A 19,740-nucleotide genomic window follows, 5' to 3' on the forward strand; every position below is an offset into this window, starting at 1 on the left:
CTCCAGAGTGAATTTACGAACACATCCTGTAACGCGTTCAGATACTGGGTGCGTTCGTAAATTCGCTCTGGCTATCTACTACGATTTCAGAGCACTCTTGTCTGAGTGTGTCAAAGCGCAGAATAACTGATGAATATACGAACACCCAGAGCGCAGATTTACTTTAAGAACACACTCACTGTTAACAAATTGTTAAACAAATCAATGCAGTTGCTATGTAACCACAGACGCTTCATCCTCCCGGAAGTGCGTTGCTTAAATAAAAAATGGCGGACCACAGATTTAGCAGAGGTTTCAATTCACCGGTGTTGTGGCTTTTTTCTGTGCAATCTTTAATCAAATTGTGTTTGTCTTTTCTCGCGTTGAGCGCTGTAGTCGTCGAAGGTCAAACTGAAGATACATTCCGAGCTGGAAATACCGTTTTTTCACCAGCCGTTGCAGCAGCACGGGATCTACGGTAGGGGGTGCAGGCTAAACACAATGGCCTACCTATGCTGTAGCTTGTATTTCAATATTGTGTTAGGGACGCATAGAATATGTTATTTGCTTCTAGAGCAGTCATTTTAGTTTTAAAAATGTGCTCAAGACGTGGGATACATCATGTAATCAGAAATCATTCTATAAACTGAGAATAAATCAAATATGCCTTTGCTGTTGTTTGTTCCATGTTTTGTGCTGCTGCCATGTTGTGTTGCTGCCATACTATGTTGTCTCAGATCTCTCTTTATGTAGTGTTGTGGTGTCTCTCTTGCCGTGATGTGTGTTTTGTCCTATATTTTTATTTTTAACCCCAGCCTCCGTCCCCGCAGGAGGCCTTTTGGTAGGCTGTCATTGTAAATAATAATTTGTTCTTAACTGTCTTGCCTAGTTAAAGGTTAAATACAAATAAAACATATCCAACCTGTATGGCAGGCACAACACTAACACAAAATGTTCAAATGTAGGCTACAGTTGTCCGCCTGACCGCCGATGAGTGAACATCACCTGGGTATCTGGGAGGTATAGCTCACTGCGGTCAAGTGAGCAGACACTCGCAAAGCCATCCGCTCTTCAGTTTTCGTGTGAAAATGTGCGCAAATACACAACACTTTACGGTGTCGCGTGTTTTCTGGTGGGGAAACTGAGTCTGATGCACTGTCATGTACAGATAGATGATAGCTACAAATCATTCTAAGCAAATAGTTTGAAGCACACTTATTCAGTCTTCCATAATCAAAATTATACCATCGTTTATTTCGTTTTTGCGCCTTATCAAACATGACTTTGATATCACGGGTAGAGAGGCTGCAGTAGCTTAATTGTCAAGTGTTAAACCAATAATTGTTTACAGTCATGACATACAAACACACATGGACACACACATCTTCACAGCAAGTGAGCTTGTTGTTTTAGTAGGTCATTAATCCAGTGTGGTGACCATTGCTATTATGCCAGCTTAAAATATGGGTTAAAATATTTGGTTATTCTATATTTTCAGTGAACTTTGAGGTAACATAATTACATTTTTACACAGTAAAATTGGATGGTAAACTTTTTCTCATGTTTGACACTAGTACATTACTAATCCATTGTCATTAACATTGCAAAGCATAACATGCCCATATTATGACAGCTACAATGCCATCTAAGATGGTTGAAATCGTGAAACATGCAGCAGTAGACAAAACCATGGTGATGACCCTGGTCAAAGTGTGCCGTCTTTTCAAGAAAACGTGTCAGCCATACCTGCCCACAATATACATAAGGACGGACATAGAGGAAGAAATCATAGGCCAACCAGATCGCACACTACAGACCAGTATAGTGTCAGTAAACAACATTTGTTGAAATCGCAGAAAGATATAGCAGACTAGCCCTCAGACTGAAAAAACTACAAATACTAACACATGGGTGCTTTAGAGTGATATATTTATGGAGAGGTTATCTGACATTGGGATGCCTGATTAACTTAATGTTTTGGATGGACAACTTGTGTTGGTAGCAAGGTGAGCTACCTTATTTATTGCAGGTTAACACTTGTTTAAAATATATATATATATTTTTTTTACTATCTGTCCCCTTTGTAACATCTTGTTTATTACTTGTTACTTTACTACTTTTTGTACTTTATATAACTTTAAAGGAAAAATATCCTTCAAATGTGGATGTAAATACTGGTGTTAGGGTAGATTGGGGGAAACATCCACTTAAGGAAAATGTCTATTCTCAGAGAAAAACAAGTTTGTTTAGAGTTACAGATGTGAAAAATGGCTTTCCTTTGGCAACCTTTTTTTAAAGGGAAATAAGTGTACAGATGTGACAAAATGTTTACCATCCAATTTTACTGTCTTAAAATTATAATTAATCAAAGTTCACTCCAATATAAAGTAAACTAGAGTTTTTTCCAGTGTTGAAGCTGGCATAATGTGGGCATGTTATGCATTGCAATTTTAATGACAATGGATTACTAATGTATTAGTGGCAGACATGTTACAAAATGTTTACCATCCATTTTAACTGTTAAAATTGATTAATGTTACCTCAAAGTTCACTGTAATAAAGAATAACCAGTTATATTAACCTATATTTTAAGCTGGCATAATATGTGCATTGTGTCAAAAATAATTGTTGATAAGGCGCTTGTCTCAATCTGTGCATGACAGTGCATCCTACTCAGTTTCCCCACCAGAAAACACATGATACCGTAAAGTGTTATGTATTCACGCACACAAATTGCCTCACTTGACCGCAGTGTCTAGCTCCAACAGAACTCATGTTTATGAGGCTGCCAGCCAGGCGCATAGCCTAATAGAACACAATGAATTGTATAATACTATCTCTATATCTTTATGCTGCCAGGTACCTGCTTTACGACATCAACCCACCAGAGGGTTTCAACCTGCGTCGGGACGTGTACATTCGCATGGCATCCCTGGTGAAGACCCTGAGGAGACACAGTGACTGGGTGCTGGTGCTGCCCCCCTGGGGACGTCTTTACCACTGGCAGAGCCCAGACATCCACCAGATCAGGATCCCCTGGGGAGAGTTCTTCAGCCTCACCAGCCTGCAGGGCAACGTGCCTGTCATAGAGTACGAGGAGTTTATAGCTGGTGAGTTCAGCAGTCTCATACCCTTTCCACACTACTGAACTGACCTGATTCGAACTGAGCTGTGCCTCGTTTCCCAGAGCCTTCGTAGCATTAAGATCATCGTTAGAACCATCTTACCATGTGTCTTTAGTGGCCGATGTGTTTCCCCGAGCCTTCGTTAGTAACGTGACTACAAAGTTGACAACAAATACAATGTTGCCAAAGTATTTGCAATTGTTACAAACAAGTGAAGGATAAAAGGTTTCAAATGAAATCTGAGATGACTGCCTTAAAAAATACATAGGCTGCAGTGCCTTCAGAAAGTATTCACACCCCTTGAATTTTTTAAGATTTTGTTATGTTACAAAGTGGGTTTAACCCTTAACATAATACAAAAATAAGGGCTTATGTAGCCCTTCTGCATCTGCGGTGAAAGGTGACAGAGCTAGAGTGGTGTTTGTCAGACCATGAGACATCCCAAAAATTGGTCTTCTCACGAAACCGTCTGAACGGTTTGGCCTACAAGCCACTATGGCAGGATGAGACTCTCACGAACACAATTGTTTTGTGAGAAGACCAATTTTTGGGATGTCACAGGACTCAGCCAGGCCCAGCCAATCAAAGTTAGTTTTCTCCCACAAAATGGCTTTATTACAGACATAAATACTCCTCAACAATACCCCCCCTCCTCCTCAGATCCCGCAGGTGAAAAAGATGTATGTGGAGGTCCTGTGCTGGCGTGGTTACAAATGGTCTGCAGTTGAGAGGCCATTTGGATGTACTGCCAAATGCTCTAAAATTACGTTGGAGGCGGATTATGGTAGAGAAATTAACATGAAATTATCTGCCAACAGCTCTGTTGGACATTCCTGCAGTCAGCATGCCAATTGCCTTGAGACATCAGTGGCATTGTGTTGTGTGACACAACTGCACATTTTAGAGTGGCCTTTTATTGTCCCCGGCACAAGGTGTACCTGTGTAATGATCATGCTGTTTAATCATCGTATTGATATGCCACTCCTGTCTGGTGGATGGATTATCTTGGTAAAGGAGAAATGATCACTAACAGGGTTGTAAACGAATTTGTGCATATCATTTGAGAGAAATATGCTTTTTGTGAGTATGGAACATTTCTGGGATTTCAGCTCATGAAAAATGGTACCAACATGTTGGGTTTATATTTTTGTTCAGTATACATGTCGGTTGTTTTGCTCTAGGACGCCCACAAGTCTCAAAAGACTCGTATGAAGGTCCCCTGTACCAGTTCAACATTTTGTGGAAGTCTAGTGTATTCGGAAAGTATTCAGACCCCTTCCCTTTTTCCACATGTTGTTACGTTACAGCCTTATTCTAAAATGGATTAAAAATTTTTTTTTAATTATCATCAATCTATCCACAATACTCCATAATTACAAAGTGAAAACAGGTTTTTAACAAGGACAGTGCATACCAGAGCAAAAACCAAGCCGTGAGGTCGAAGGAATTGTCTGTTGAGCTCCGAGACAGGATTGTGTTGAGGCACAGATCTGGGGAAGAGTACCAAAATGTTTCTGCAGCATTGAAGGTCCCCAAAAACACAGTTGCCCCCATCATTCCTAAATGGAAGAAGTTTGGAACCACCAAGACTCTTCCCAGAGGTGGTCGGCCGGCCAAACTGAGCAATCAGGGGAGAAGGGCCTTGGTCAGGTAGGTGACCAAGAACCTGATGGTCACTCAGAGAGAGCTCCAGAGTTTCTCTCTTAGGCCTTTTATGGTAGAGTGGCCAGACGGAAGCCCCTCCTCAGTAAAAGGCACATGACAGCCCACTTGGAGTTTGCCAAAAGGCACCTAAAGGACTTTCAGACCATGAGAAACAAGATTCTCTGGTCTGATGAAACCAAGATTGAACTCTTTGGCCTGAATGCCAAGTGTCACATCTGGAGGAAACCTGGCACCATCCCTACGGTGATGCATGATGGTGGCAGCATCATGCTCTGGGGATGTGTTTCAGCTGCAGAGACTGGGAGACTAGTCAGGATCAAGGGATCGAGATTCTTTGAAGACTTATCTCTTCAGTAGGTCCTATGATTAAGTATAGTCTGGCCCAGGAGTGTGAAGGTGAACGGAAAGGCTGGAGCAACGAACCGCCCTTGCTGTCTCTGCCTTGCCGGTTCCCCTCTCTCCACTGGGATTCTCTGCCTCTAACCCTATTACAGGGACTGAGTCACTGGCGTACTGGTGTTCTTCCATGCCGTCCATAGGAGGGGTGCGTCACTTGAGTGGGCTGAGTCACTGACGTGGTCTTCCTGTCTGGGTTGGCGCCCCCCCCCCTTGGGTTGTGCCGTGGCGGAGATCTTTGTGGGCTATACTCGGCCTTGTCTTAGGACGGTAAGTTGGTGGTTGGAGACATCCCTCTAGTGGTGTGGGGGCTGTGCTTTGGCAAAGTGGGTGGGGTTATATCCTGCCTGTTTGGCCCTGTCCGGGGGTTTCATCGGATGGGGCCACAGTGTCTCCTGACCCCTCCTGTCTCAGCCTCCAGTATTTATGCTGCAGGAGTTTATGTGTCGGGGGGCTAGGGTCAGTCTGTTACATCTGGAGTATTTCTCTTGTCTTATCCGGTGTCCTGTGTGAATTTAAATATGCTCTCTCTAATTCTCTCTTTCTCTTTCTTTCTTTCTCTCGGAGGACCTGAGCCCTAGGACCATGCCTCAGGACTACCTGGCATGATGACTCCTTGCTGTCCCCAGTCCACCTGGCCGTGCTGCTGCTCCAGTTTCAACTGTTCTGCCTGCGGCTATGGAACCCTGACCTGTTCACCGGACGTGCTTGTTGCATCCTCGACAACTACTATGATTATTATTATTTGACCATGCTGATCATTTATGAACATTTTAACATCTTGACCATGTTCTGTTATAATATCCACCCGGCACAGCCAGAAGAGTATTGGCCACCCCTCGTAGCCTGGTTCCTCTCTAGGTTTCGTCCTAGGTTTTTGGCCTTTCTAGGGATTTTTTCCTAGGGAGTTTTTCCTAGCCACCGTGCTTCTTTCACATGCATTGCTTGCTGTTTGGGGTTTTAGGCTGGGTTTCTGTACAGCACTTTGAGATATCAGCTGATGTACGAAGGGCTATATAAATAAATTTGAAATTTGATTTGATTCTTGATGAAAACCTGCTCCAGAGTGCTCGGACTTCAGACTGGGGCAAAGGTTCACCTTCCAACAGGACAACAACCCTAAGCACACAGCCAAGACAACACAGGAGTGGCTTCGGGACAAGTCTCTGAATATTCTTGAGTGGCCCAGCCAGAACCCGGACTTGAACCCGATCGAACATCTCTGGAGAAACCTGATAATAGCTGTGCAGCGACATTCCCCATCCAGAACTTGAGAGGATCTGCAGTGAACAATGGGAGAAACTCCCCAAATACTGGTGTGCCAAGCTTTTTAGTGTCATAACCAAGAAGACACCAGGCTGTAATCGCTGCCAAAGATGCTTCATTAAAGTACTGAATAAAGGGTCTGAATACTTATGTAAATGTAATATTTCAGTTTTTATTTTTAATGCATTTGCTAAAGTTTCTAAAAAAACTGTTTTTTCTTTGTCATTATGGGGTAATGTGTGTAGATTGATGAGGATTGATTTTTTAAAATCCATTTATAATAAGGCTGTAACGTAACAAAATGTGGGAAAAATGAAGGGGTCTGAAAACTTTCAGAATGCACTGTATATGGAGATAGTTTAGTGCCTAAAATAAATGGGAAAATATATGTAAAGAAAAATACAAATAGTTTCCTATCTTTCTTATGTCTCTCATTAAATGTATTCAATTTTCCTCTTTTTCAGACACCTTGAAATAGATTTAATTGTCATTTTTTTGTCAAGGATATTCACAAAATACTCTGTCAAAGTGGAAGAACAATTCTAACATTAAAACACAATTATATGTCGATTTAGATAAGTATTCAACCCCCTGAGTCAATACATGTTAGTACATGTCACTTTTGGCAACGATTACAGCTGCAGTCTTTCTGGGTGGGTCTCTAAGAACTTTGCACACCTGGATTGTACAATATTTGTCCATTATTCTTAAAAAATGCATTCATGTTCTGTCAAGTTGGTTGTTGGTCATTGCTTGACAGCCATTTTCAAATCTTGCCATAGATTTTCAAGCCGATTTAAGTTAAAACTGTAACTAGGCCACTCAGCAACTTTCAATGTCATCTTGGTAAGCAACTCCAGTGTATATTTGGCCTTGTGTTTTAGGTAATTGTCCTGCGGAAAGGTTAATTTGTCTCCCAGTGTCTGGAAGCAAACTGAAGTTTTCCTCTAGGATTTTGCCGGTGCTTAGCTCTATTCCAAAAAAAACAGATGACAAGCATACCCAGCCACCACAATGCTTGAAAATATGAAGAGTGGTACTCAGTGACGTGTTGGATTTTCCCCAAACATAACGCTTTTTATTCAGGACAAAAAAGTTATTTCTTTGTCAGATTTTTTGCAGTTCTACTTTAGTGCCTTATTACAAACAGAATGCATGTTTAGGAATATTTTATTCTGTACAGGCTTCCTTCTTTTCACTGTCATTTAGGTTAGTATTGTGGAGTAACTGCAGTGTTGTTGATCCATCCTCAGTTATCTCTTATCACAGCCATTAAACTCTAACTGTTTTATATAAATCTCTGAGCGGTTTCCTTCCTCTGTGGCAACTGAGTTAGGAAGAATGCCTGTATATTTGTAGTGACCGGGTGTATTGATACACCATCCAAAGTGTAATTAATAACTGCACCATGCTCAAAGGGATATTCAGTGTATGCTTTTTTTATACCCATTTACTAATAGGTGCCCTTCTTTACGACCCGTTAGAAAATCTCCCTGGTCTTCGTGGTTGAATCTGTGCTTGAAACTCACTGCTCGACTGAGGGACCTTAAAGATAATTGTGTGTGTGTGGGGTACAAAGATGGGGTAGAGTAATTCAAATATCATGCTAAACAGTATTGCACACAGAGTCAGTTCAACTTATTATGTGACATGTAAGGAAAATGTTTACTCCTGAGCTTATTCAGACTAACACAACAGAATGTGGAAAACATCACGGGGTGTTAACTTTCTGAAGGCATTGTACATGGTCTTATGTATGTTATTTCAATCATGTTAAATCAATTGAATTACAGTGCCTTGCAAAAGTATTCACCCCCTTGGTGTTTTTCCTATTTTGTTGCATTACAACCTGTAATTTAAATTGATTTTTATTTGGATTTCATGTAATGGGCATACACAAAATAGTCCAAATTGGTGAAGTGAAATCAATTTAAAAAAAAGTTTACTCTAAACGGAAAATTGGTGCGTGCATATGTATTCACCCCCTTTGCTATGAAGCCCCTAAATAAGATCTGGTGCAACTAATTACCTTCAGAAGTCACATAATTAATTAAATAAAGTCCACCTGTGTGCAATCTAAGTGTCACATGATCTCAGTATATATACACACCTGTTCTGAAAGGCTCCAGAGTCTGCAACACCACTAAACAAGGGGCACCAACAAGCAAGCAGCACCATGAAGACCAAGGAGCTCTCCAAACAGGTCAGGGACAAAGTTGTGAAGATGTACAGATCAGGGTTGGGTTATAAAAAAATATCAGAAACTTTGAACATCCCACGGAGCACATTTAAATCCATTATTAAAAAATGGAACGAATATGGCACCACAACAAACCTGCCAAGAGGGGGCTGCCCACCAAAACTCATGGACCAGGCAAGGAGGGCATTAATCAGAGAGGCAACAAAGAGACCAAAGATAACCCTGAAGGAGCTGCAAAGCTCCACAGCGGAGATTGGAGTATCTGTCCGAAGGGCTACTTTAAGCCGTACACTCCACAGAGCTGGGCTTTACGGAAGAATGGCCAGAAAAAAGCCATTGCTTAAAGAAACATAAGCAAACACATTTGGTGTTCACCAAAAGGCATGTGGGAGACTCCCCAAACATATGGAAGAAGGTACTCTGGTCAGCTGAGACTAAAATGTAGCTTTTTGGCCATCAAGGAAAACGCTATGTCTGGCAAAACCTAACACCTCCCATCACCCTGAGAACACCATCCCCACAGTGAAGCATGGTTGTGGCAGCATCATGCTGTGGGGATGTTTTTCATCAGCAGGGACTGGGAAACTGGTCAGAATTGAAGGATTGATGGATGGCGCTAAATACAGGGAAATTCTTGAGGGAAACCTGTTTCAGTCTTCCAGAGATTTGAGACTGGGACGGATGTTCACGTTCCAGCAGGACAATGACCCTAAGCATACTGCTAAAGCAACACTTGAGTGGTTTAAGGGGAAACATTGAAATGTCTTTGAATGGCCTAGTCAAAGCCCAGACCTCAATCCAATTGAATCTGTGGTATGACTGAAAGATTGCTGTACACCAGCAGGAACCCATCCAACTTGAAGGAGATGGAGCAGTTTTGCCTTGAAGAATGGGCATAAATTCCAGTGGCTAGATGTGCCAAGCTTATAGAGACATATCCCAAGAGACTTGCAGCTGTAATTGCTGCAAAAGGTGGCTCTACAAAGTATTGACTTTGGGGGGTGAATAGTTATGCACGCTCAAGTTCAGTTTTTTTGTCTTTATTTCTTGTTTGTTTCACCCCCAAAAATATTTTGCATCTTCAAAGTGGTAGGCATGTTGTATAAATCAAATGATTACAAATCCCCCCAAAATCTATTTTAATTCCAGGTTGTAAGGCAACAAAATTGGAAAAATGCCAAGGGGGGTGAATACTTTCGCAAGGCAATGTATATTTTGCGACTAGGCTGCTGTCTGTAATTTTTGCCTGAATGTGTTTCGTGATATGTGTGCAATGATGTGCCCAATCTGTGATTTACTGCATTATTTAGTGCGTAAATAACGATGCATCTGGTATGATCATCTTAATGCTTAAGTTACATCGCAGCTGTAAACGAGTCCCTGTACTGGGCTGGTCTGGTTTTGTATCCACCATAGTTGCTGGGATCGTGCTGGAAAGGCCAACGTAAAAGAAAAATACATCTGGTCACCCCTCAGACATTTTAGTAAATTTCCATGTTTTTGTGGTTGGTCAACTTTACCTGACATCTGGCTGATTTCCATTTTTTTCCTCTGTTAAGGATTGTTCCATAGGTATAATTAATGCATAATGATACATGGTTATAAAGGCTTTTACATACTTATAAGAAGATATAAAACATTATACCTTCAGGCTTAAAGTAACATGTTAAATTTCCATGTTTTTGGCTCCAGAGTCTGGAGGCCCATTTATTGAACAGGTCCTGGTGCTACAGAACTACGCTGAAGGGTGGACTGACGGGAAATGGGAGGAGAAAGTGGACCAGCGACCCTGCGTTGAACGGTTATTGTACTCCAAAGACAAACAGGGTTATTACAGGTACAGTAATCACCAGTTTCAGAGATGGATAGGAACATAATAGATTCAACACTACATTCCAAAGATGCATAGGACTACTGCATGTGGACACTAACAATGAGTTTGGCATCTGTGCTTACCTACCTTTATGTCTCGCAAAGTTGAATTATCAAAGGTAAATACTTGCTTCAGCTATTAAAATGTGTTTTATGGCAGTGGAACAAGCTGTAGTAGTAGTAGTAGAAGTATAGTGGGTGTAGTGAGTATGACTTATATTCATATAAATACAATTGTCATGTTCGTTGTGAGCAGTTTTCCCTAATTTCAAAGCATGTCTCACCTCTTTCTTTTCCTTCCTCTCCCTCTGTTAGAGGATGGTTTTGGGGCTATGAGGAAACCAGGGGTGTGAACGTCACTTGTCTGTCAGCTCAGGGCCACGCCTCCATCCTGGCACCACTCCTGCAGAACAACATCACATCAACGTGAGTCAATAAATGTCCATGTGTTTGGCTAAGATAGATACAATTATTGAATCCGAATCTTCTTGTCTAAGGATGTGATATAATTATACAACCACTACAGGTTTAATGTGGACTTCCTATTTAAACTAAAACAAAAAGTAATATTCTAGAGTTGGCAGCATAGTCTTTATTGGATTTGTTGTATGTACTGTATGAGATGTGGACATGTGTTCACTGATGGAGCTCTTTCCTTTCATATCCCCGCAGTTCTGTGATGTTGGACAAAGCAGAGACTGTCCTCCATGATCACTACGCAGGAAAGGACTACTGGGATGTAAGTCTGATGTCAAGTTGTAAAGAATGTATCTGTCTGGTAATGGTTGACAGCCTACAATCATACAGTTGAAGTCGGAAGTTTACATACACTTAGGTTAGAGTCATTAAAACTCGTTTTTCAACCACGCCACAAATGTCTTGTTAACAAACTTTATTTTGGCAAGTCGGTTAGGACATCTACTTTGTGCATGACATAAGTAATTTTTCCGACAATTGTTTACAGACAGATTATTTCACTTATAGTTCACTGTATCACAATTCCAGTGGGTCAGAAGTTTACATACACTAAGTTGACTGTGTCTTTAAACAGCTTGGAAAATTCCAGAAAATGATGTCATGGCTTTAGAAGCTTCTGATAGGCTAACTGACATCATTTGAGTCAATTGGAGGTGTACCTGTGGATGTATTTCAAGGCCTACCTTCAAACTCAGTTCCTCTTTGCTTGATATCATGGGAAAATCAAAAGAAATTAGCCAAGACCTCATAAAAATAAATTGTAGACCACCACGAGTCTGGTTCATCCTTGGGAGCAATTTCTAAACACCTGAAGGTACCACGTTCATCTGTACAAACAATAGTTTGTAAGTACCACGCAGCCGTCATACCGCTCAGGAAGGAGACTGTCTCCTAGAGTTCTGTCTCCTAGAGATGAACGTACTTTGGTGCGAAAAGTGCAAATCAATCCCAGAACAACAGCAAAGGACCTTGTGAAGATGCTGGTGGAACGAGTAAAACGAGTCCTATATTGACATAACCTGAAAGGCTGCTCAGCAAGGAAGAAGCTGCTGCTCAAAAACCACCATAAAAAAACAGCCAGACTACAGTTTGCAAATGCACATGGGGACAAAGATCGTACTTTTTGGAGAAATGTCCTCGGGTTTGATGAAACAAAAATGCAACCGTTTGGCCATAATGACCATCGTTTTGTTAGGAGGAAAAAGGGGGAGGCTTGTAAGCCGAGGATACCATCCCAACCGTGAAGCACGGGGGTGGCAGCAGGTTTTGGGGGTGCTTTGCTGCAAGAGGGACTGGTGCACTTCATAAAATAGATGGCATCATGAGGAGGAAAATTATGTGGATGTATTGAAGCAACATCTCAGAGACTTCAGTCAGGAAGTTAAAGCTTGGTCGCAAATGGGTCTTCCAAATGGACAATGACCCCAAGCATACTTCCAAAGTTGTAGCAAAATGGCTTAAGGATAACAAAGTCAAGGTATTGGAGTGTCCATCACAAAGCCCTGACCTCAATCCCATAGAAAATTTGTGGGCAGAACTGAAAAAGCATGTGTGAGCAAGGAGGCCTACAAACCTGAATAAGTTACACCAGCTCTGTCAGGATGGATGGGCCAAAATTCACCCAACTTATTGTGGGAAGCTTGTGGAAGGCTACCCGACGCGTTTGACTCTGTAACGGCTGTCTTCATAAATGGACCAAGGCGCAGCAGGTATGTGAATACTCATCTTTAATTAAAAATAAGGAGTAAAGCATCCACTTAACAACACAAAAAAGCTGACAACAGTGCCAGTTCTGCAGGCTATAAACACAGTGCAAAAACAACCACCCACAACCCCCAGTGACAAACATACTCCTACATATATGACTCCCAATCAGGAACAACGATCCCCAGCTGTTCCTGATCAGGAGTCACAAGACACACAGAACATTCAAACACACACACAAGACTGCCACGTCCTGACCCCCAAACTACTACAACAGCTCCATCTGCTGGTCAGGACGTGACAGACCCAAGTTAAACAATTGAAAGGCAATGCTACCAAATACTAATTGAGTGTATGTAAACTTCTGACCCACTGGGATTGTGATGATAGAAATTAAAGCTGAAATAAATCATGCTCTCTACTATTATTCTGACATTTCACATTCTTAAAATAAAGTGGTGATCCTAACTGACCTAAGACAGGGAATTTTTACTAGGATTAAATGTCAGGAATTGTGAAAAACTGAGTTTAAATGTATTTGGCTAAGATGTATGTAAACTTCCGACTTCAACTGTATATTGTAATTAATTATAGGTCATATTTCATAGAAATCTGGTAACACTGGTAGTTACTTTAATGCAGAGTAGTGAATAGTTCTTCCTGATTTGTTTAACACTCCTCCATTTTGCCTAAGTCTTTTTGTGTCTTCTCCTCTGTAGACTCGCCGCAGTATGGTCTTTGCCAAACACCTGCGTCTCCTAGGGGACGAGTTCCGTGCAAAGTACCTGAACTCCACAGACGAGCAGGACCAGACCATATACAACGAGGACTGGACTCGCATTAAGGTTTTCAGACCTTTTCACATACATACACACCTTGCACATTTAAATTATATGTATTTATCTATCCACATTGATTATTTGTTGCACTAGCAACATGTACTGTGTTGGGAAAAATGGGGGGGAAATGTCTTAAGCTAAGAATAGTTCTGTTTTGCTATTGGTGGGTAATTTTAATTGGGCATGAGTGGTTTGACGTGTTATTCATTTCTGTGTGTAAACTCAGAATAAGCTGGGTTCTGCCAGAGGGGGGCCGTACCTGGGTGTCCACCTGAGAAGGAAGGATTTTATCTGGGGTCACAGAGAGGATGTGCCCAGCCTCAAAGGAGCTGTCAAGAAGATCAGGAACCTCATGAAGAAAAACAAACTAGACAGAGTCTTTGTTGCCACTGACGCAGATGAGGAAGGTACAGTTGTACTTTGGTGCCATTGATTGATGTTGAAAGTAAGATAAATAAGTTGAAAATAAAGCCATTCATATTTGCAGCCCTAAGGAAATAACAAAATAATTGTGTTAGGAATTAGAATTTCAGTTGACTTTTGAAATGGAATTGACCCCAACCGTATAACCCAGTAGAGGCTTGGCAGGTTTATGCTGTCTGTAGCCTACTCCACAGAGAGTCTGTGGGTTATACAATGACATTAAGGATTGTCTTTTTCATCAGCTCTCCAGACAAAATTATAATTTTAACGGTCTAGATGAAAATAATAAATTGTGTGAGATTTAATCAGGTAACAATAATGTAAATGCCTGTGCCAAAGCCTGCCACCTTATCCCCCAACGGGGATGTTTCTTTATAAATGCCTAATTGTCCTTTTTTCTACTGTACTTTGTTTTTTGATTATGCTTACATGTGTATGATATAATGTATTATACAGTAGAATTTGAGTTGTTGTTTTTGTATTATTGTATCATTGTGGAGTGACACTTCAATACACTTTTCTAATCTAATCTCTAGATCTAGACAATAGGGCCAGTCAGAGTATGGCTCTAAGGCCAGTGTGTTCCTGATGAGGCATCTGTCTGTCTTGTGCAGAGCTGGAGGAGCTGAAGAAGATATTACCAGAGATTACACGCTTTGAGCCCACCTGGGAGGACCTGGAACTACTCAAGGACGGGGGCGTGGCTATCGTCGACCAATGGATCTGCGCACATGCCAGGTACAGCTCTCCTCACAATGAATGCTTCTATGTTCCACCATTCAGTTGAAAGAACATGTTGCACAATGTGTGCAGACTGAGGGTGGGGAGCTGTGACAAGTACACATGATGCAGACATTCTTGTACTTTTCTTTTGTTGAAGTGCACGCGATCATACTTTAGTTAAACAGCTTTTGTTACCCTCACGTTCTGTAGGCTACAGTAGGATAGTGGGTCATGTGATACTACTTACAGTATTGTAATTATTTTATTAGCATGTAGGTGTCCTTTTAAGATCATATTTTTATCAAATGTCTGTAAAGGTAATTTGATTGTCAGAGCAGTGTAAAAATAGGCCGAAACAATTCCTTAAAACATTTTCGAGGTTTGCTTTACATCATCATTACTCGACATCAAAATGTTTAAATGTAATAAGCCACCCATGATAGAGGGATAAACAGTATCATTTAAATATTCTTGAAGGAGTAAAGTAAGATCATTGAAGTTTCTGTATCCCATTTTAAATGTGAGATGGAAGATCTAGGTGTTCATGATAATACTCTGTACTTCAAACATACTGTATATATATTGTACTCTATGTTGTCCAAGATTCTGCTGTTAAATTAAGTAAATATTTTCAACTGAACTAATGGATCATTTGGTACAATAGTTGTTTTTGTCACCTGTGTAAGTCAGACCCACATATGGACCTGAAAGCCATTGTCCCTTAAAATCATCTGAGGGTGCATTCCAGTAACATTAGATTCTGGATCACTCCACTAGAAATCTAATACAGTACTGGAGTGTTAAACACATAATTACACTTCTACTGCACTTTAGAATATTTGCACTGCATTTAAATCTATATTATTAGCCTGTTGTGTATTGTATGGGGTGATGATGAATGTGAAGTCTATTGTATACTGTATTTCGTGTGTTGAAGACTTTCTATTGATTCGATACTTGTAAAATGGACTTGTCTTTCTTAATTGCCTCTGGTGGGATAGATAAAGTTGCATTGAATAACCTCTATCACCCTCCCATTTCCCAGGTATTTTATCGGAACATCTGTGTCGACCTTCTCTTTCCGGATCCACGAGGAGAGAGAGATTCTGGGATTCGACCCCAAAACTACCTACAACCGCTTCTGTGGGGACAGTGAGAAGGAGTGTGAACAGCCCACACACTGGAAAATAGTTTACTGATGCAATGACGTGACATCCCTCTCAACAGCTCTCAAAGAACATGCCAATTGCAGTGTTAAAGTGGAGCTTTGTTATTTTTAGATATACAGTTGAAGTCGGAAGTTACAATACACTTAGGTTGGAGTCATTAAAACTTGTTTTTCAACCACTCCACAAATTTCTTGTTAACAAACTATAGTTTTGGAAAGTCGGTTAGGACATCTACTTTGTGCATGGCACAACTAATTTTTCCAACAATTGTTTACAGACAGATTATTTCACTGTATCACAATTCCAGTGAGTCAGAAGTTTACATACACTAAATTGACTGTGCCTTTAAACAGCTTGGAAAATGACAGAAAGTGATGGCATGGCTTTAGAAGCTTCTGAATGAATAATTGACATTATTTGAGTCAATCGGAGGTGTACCTGTGGATGTACTTCAAGGACTACCTTCAAACTCAGTGCCACTTTGCTTGACATTGTGGGAAAATCTAAAGAAATAAGCCAAGTCCTCAGAAAAAAAAAATTGTAGACCTCCACAAGTCTGGTTTATCCTTGGGAGCAATTTCCAAATGCCTGAAGGTACCACGTTCATCTGTACAAGCAATAGTACGCAAGTATAAACACCATGGGACCACGCAGCAGTCATACTGCTCAGGAAGGAGATGCATTCTGTCTCTAAGAGATTAACTTACTTTGGTGCGAAAATTGCAAATCAATCCCAGAACAACAGCAAAGGACCTTGTGAAGAAGCTGGAGGAAACAGGTACAAATTATCTATATCCACAGTAAAACATGTCCTATATCGACATAACCTGAAAGGCCACTCAGCAGGGAAGAAGCTACTGCTCCAAAACCGCCATAAAAAATCCAGACTACGGTTTGCAACTGCACATGGGGACAAAGATCGTACTTTTTGGAGAAAGGTCCTCTGGTCTGATGAAACAAAAATAGAACTGTTTGGCCATAATGACCATCGTTATGTTTTGAGGAAAAAGGGGGTGGCTTGCAAGCCAAAGAACACCATCCCAACCGGGAAGCACGGGGGTGGCAGCATCATGTTGTGGGAGTTCTTTGCTGCAGGAGGGACTGGTGCACTTCACAAAATAGATGGCATCATGAGGAAAATTATGTGGATATATTGAAGCAACATCTCCAGACATCAGTCAGGAAGTTAAAGCTTGGTCACAAATGGGTCTTCCAAATGGACAATGACCCCAAGCATACTTCCAAAGTTGTGGCAAAATGGCTTAAGGACAACAAAGTCAAGGTATTGGAGTGGCGATCACAAAGCCCTGACCTCAGTCCTATCGAAAATTTGTGGGCAGAACTGAAAACGCATGTGTGAGCAAGGATGCCTACAAACCTGACTCAGTTACACCAGCTCTGTTAGGAGGAATGGGCCAAAATTCACCCAACTTATTGTGGGAAGCTTGTGGAAGGCACCCTGACACGTTTGACCCAAGTTAAACAATTGAAAGGCAATGCTACCAAATACTATTTGAGTATGACCCACTGGAAATGTGATGAAAGAAATAAAAGCTGAAGTAAATAATTCTCTCTATTATTATTCTGACATTTCACATTCAAATAAAGTGGTGATCCTAACTGACCTAAAACAGGGAATTTTTACTAGGATTAAATATCAGGAATTGTGAAAAACTGAGTTTAAATGTATTTGGCTAAGGTGTATGTAAACTTCCGACTTCAACTGTATATATATACAATATATGTTCTAATAGTGTTTTTGTTGTGTCATGTTTTTATTGTTTTGAGAATTGTGCAAACTGTGAATAGACAAAAAGCTTCAAATACGTTTTATAGGTCAGATGTTTTCAAGGTCACCACTTTATTTTCACTTGTTTGCACTCATGTCTGCTAACTTTACATATATAAACCATTGTTTTATCAATCATGATGGCACCACCTATTATGTGTGAAAATGATAATCAGATTTGGCTGCAAATAATGGTATACAGTTCCTTTCAGAAAGTATTCAGACCCCTTGACTTTTTCCACATTTTGTTACGTTAAAGCCTTATTCTAAAATTGATTAAATAAGAAAATCCTCAGCAATCTACACGCAATACCCCATAATAACAAATCGAAAACAGGTTTTTAGATTTCTTTGCAAATTTATAAAATATAAAAAACAGATTATTTACATAAGTATTCAGACCCTTTTGCTGTGAGACTTGAAATTGAGCTCAGGTGCATCCTGTTTCCATTGATCATCCTTGAGATGTTTCTACAACTTTATTGGAGCCCACCTGTGGTAAATTCAATTGATTGGATATGATTTGGAAAGGCACACACCTGTCTATATAAGGTTCCACAGTTGAAAATCCATGTCAAAGCAAAAACCAAGCCATGAGAGCTCAGAGACAGGATTGTGTCGAGGCACCGATCTGGGGAAGGGTACCAAAACATTTTTGTAGCACTGATGAAGGTCCCCAAGAACACAGTGGCCTTCATCATTCTTAAATGGAAGAAGTTTGGTCGTCTGGCCAAACTGAGCAATCGGTAGAGAAGGGCCTTGGTCAGGGAGGTGACCAAGAACCCACTGGTCACTCTGATAGAGCTCCAGAGTTCCTCTGTGGAGATGCGAGAACCTTCCAGAAGGACAACTATCTCTGCAGCATTCCACCAATCAGGCCTTTTATTGTAGAGTGGCTAGACGGAAGCCACTCCTCAGTAAAAGGCACTTGATGAAAACCTGCTCCAGAGCGCTCAGGACAACAACCCTAAGCACACAGCCAAGACAACGCAGGAGTGGCTTTGGAACAAGTCTCTGAATGTCCTTGAGTGGCCCAGCCAGAGCCCGGACTTAAACCCGATCGAACATCTCTGGAGAGACCTGAAACTAACTGTGCAGCAATGCTCCCCATCCAACCTGACAGAGCTTGAGAGAAATTCTATAAACCTGTTTTTGCCTTGTCATTATGGGGTATTGTGTGTAGATTGATGAGGTAAAATAACGATTTAATCAATTTTAGAATCAGGCTGTAACGTACAAATATGTGGAAAAAGTCAAAGGGTCTGAATACTTTCAGGGGAATTATTTGTTGGGTTAACATGAATTGAAAGAGCAGTGTCTTCTTTCATTTACTTCTGCCAATTCAAAGTCTATTTGGTTGTGAATCTTCCTTATTATGTTGTACCACATTTTGGTGAGCTTGAGAAACCTTTTTTCTTTTTCTTTTGTTTTCCTTTGTGTGTAGCCTATGATAGAAACTTTGCTGCTTGGTTGACAATGCAGTTTTCCAACAGAGAGAAGCAGATAAGTGGCTAAATATAGTATGTTGATGTGCCATTTTTGTTCCACTTGACCTGTTAAAAGGTAAGTTCAAAGCCGCATAGTGAACATGGATTAATATTTGAAACCCCAAATATAATCTTTTTTTTATATGATCAGATATCAACATAACTCTGACAAAGATTACAATTACAGTAACGTTTGTTCTACAGACTACATTTTTGTATTTTTCCACTTGTATGTCTGTCATTTGGGAAAGGATTTAATTTTAAACTATTTTCAAGACTCATACCGTATTTTCCCTGATTACATAATCCTTTTTCTTTCCTTTTTTTCTTACAACAAAAGGACTGAGACTGACACAAAGCTTTCACCTGTCAAGATGTTCTAAGGTGACCGCCATTAAAGAGACTATTTTCAAAGAACTAGACCCAGCCCTGTTTTTATTCCTGAGAAAGCATCTATGTTCAGTGACGATGAGGACATGTATTGGTTCATTTCAAGAGGAAAAACCTCAGAATGTATCTTATCAGTTGATCAAATACACTTTGCTTGTACAATTGAGAGTTTATTGTTTTAATAATGAGAGTTGACTACTATAGCACAACAGTAGGCAATAATCATATTCAAGAGT

At 40.6% G+C, this 19,740-nt stretch overlaps 1 protein-coding gene across 1 annotated transcript; it reads left to right on the plus strand.

Annotated features, from left to right (window-relative positions):
- The first annotated feature begins 37 nt into the window (after positions 1–37).
- Positions 38–19,531, plus strand: pofut2 (protein O-fucosyltransferase 2). Its single transcript, XM_014173724.3, has 9 exons — positions 38–457; positions 2,839–3,089; positions 10,324–10,468; positions 10,819–10,929; positions 11,176–11,242; positions 13,404–13,529; positions 13,750–13,930; positions 14,561–14,684; positions 15,715–19,531. The coding sequence occupies exons 1-9, from the start codon at positions 267–269 to the stop codon at positions 15,866–15,868; spliced, it is 1,350 nt and encodes a 449-aa protein (XP_014029199.1). The 5' UTR covers positions 38–266; the 3' UTR covers positions 15,869–19,531.
- The last annotated feature ends 209 nt before the right edge of the window (positions 19,532–19,740 follow it).

This window comes from Salmo salar, chromosome 25, assembly GCF_965601325.2.
Source record: "Salmo salar chromosome 25, fSalSal1, whole genome shotgun sequence".
Taxonomy (NCBI): Eukaryota; Metazoa; Chordata; class Actinopteri; order Salmoniformes; family Salmonidae; genus Salmo; species Salmo salar.

Bases quoted from the DNA above. Each gene is read 5' to 3' on its own strand.
- pofut2 (XM_014173724.3), top strand. From the start codon at position 267: ATGGCGGACCACAGATTTAGCAGAGGTTTCAATTCACCGGTGTTGTGG. The intron at 13,530-13,749 runs GTTTTCAGACCT...GTGTAAACTCAG, and splicing joins AGGACTGGACTCGCATTAAG to AATAAGCTGGGTTCTGCCAG. The intron at 13,931-14,560 runs GTACAGTTGTAC...TGTCTTGTGCAG, and splicing joins CACTGACGCAGATGAGGAAG to AGCTGGAGGAGCTGAAGAAG.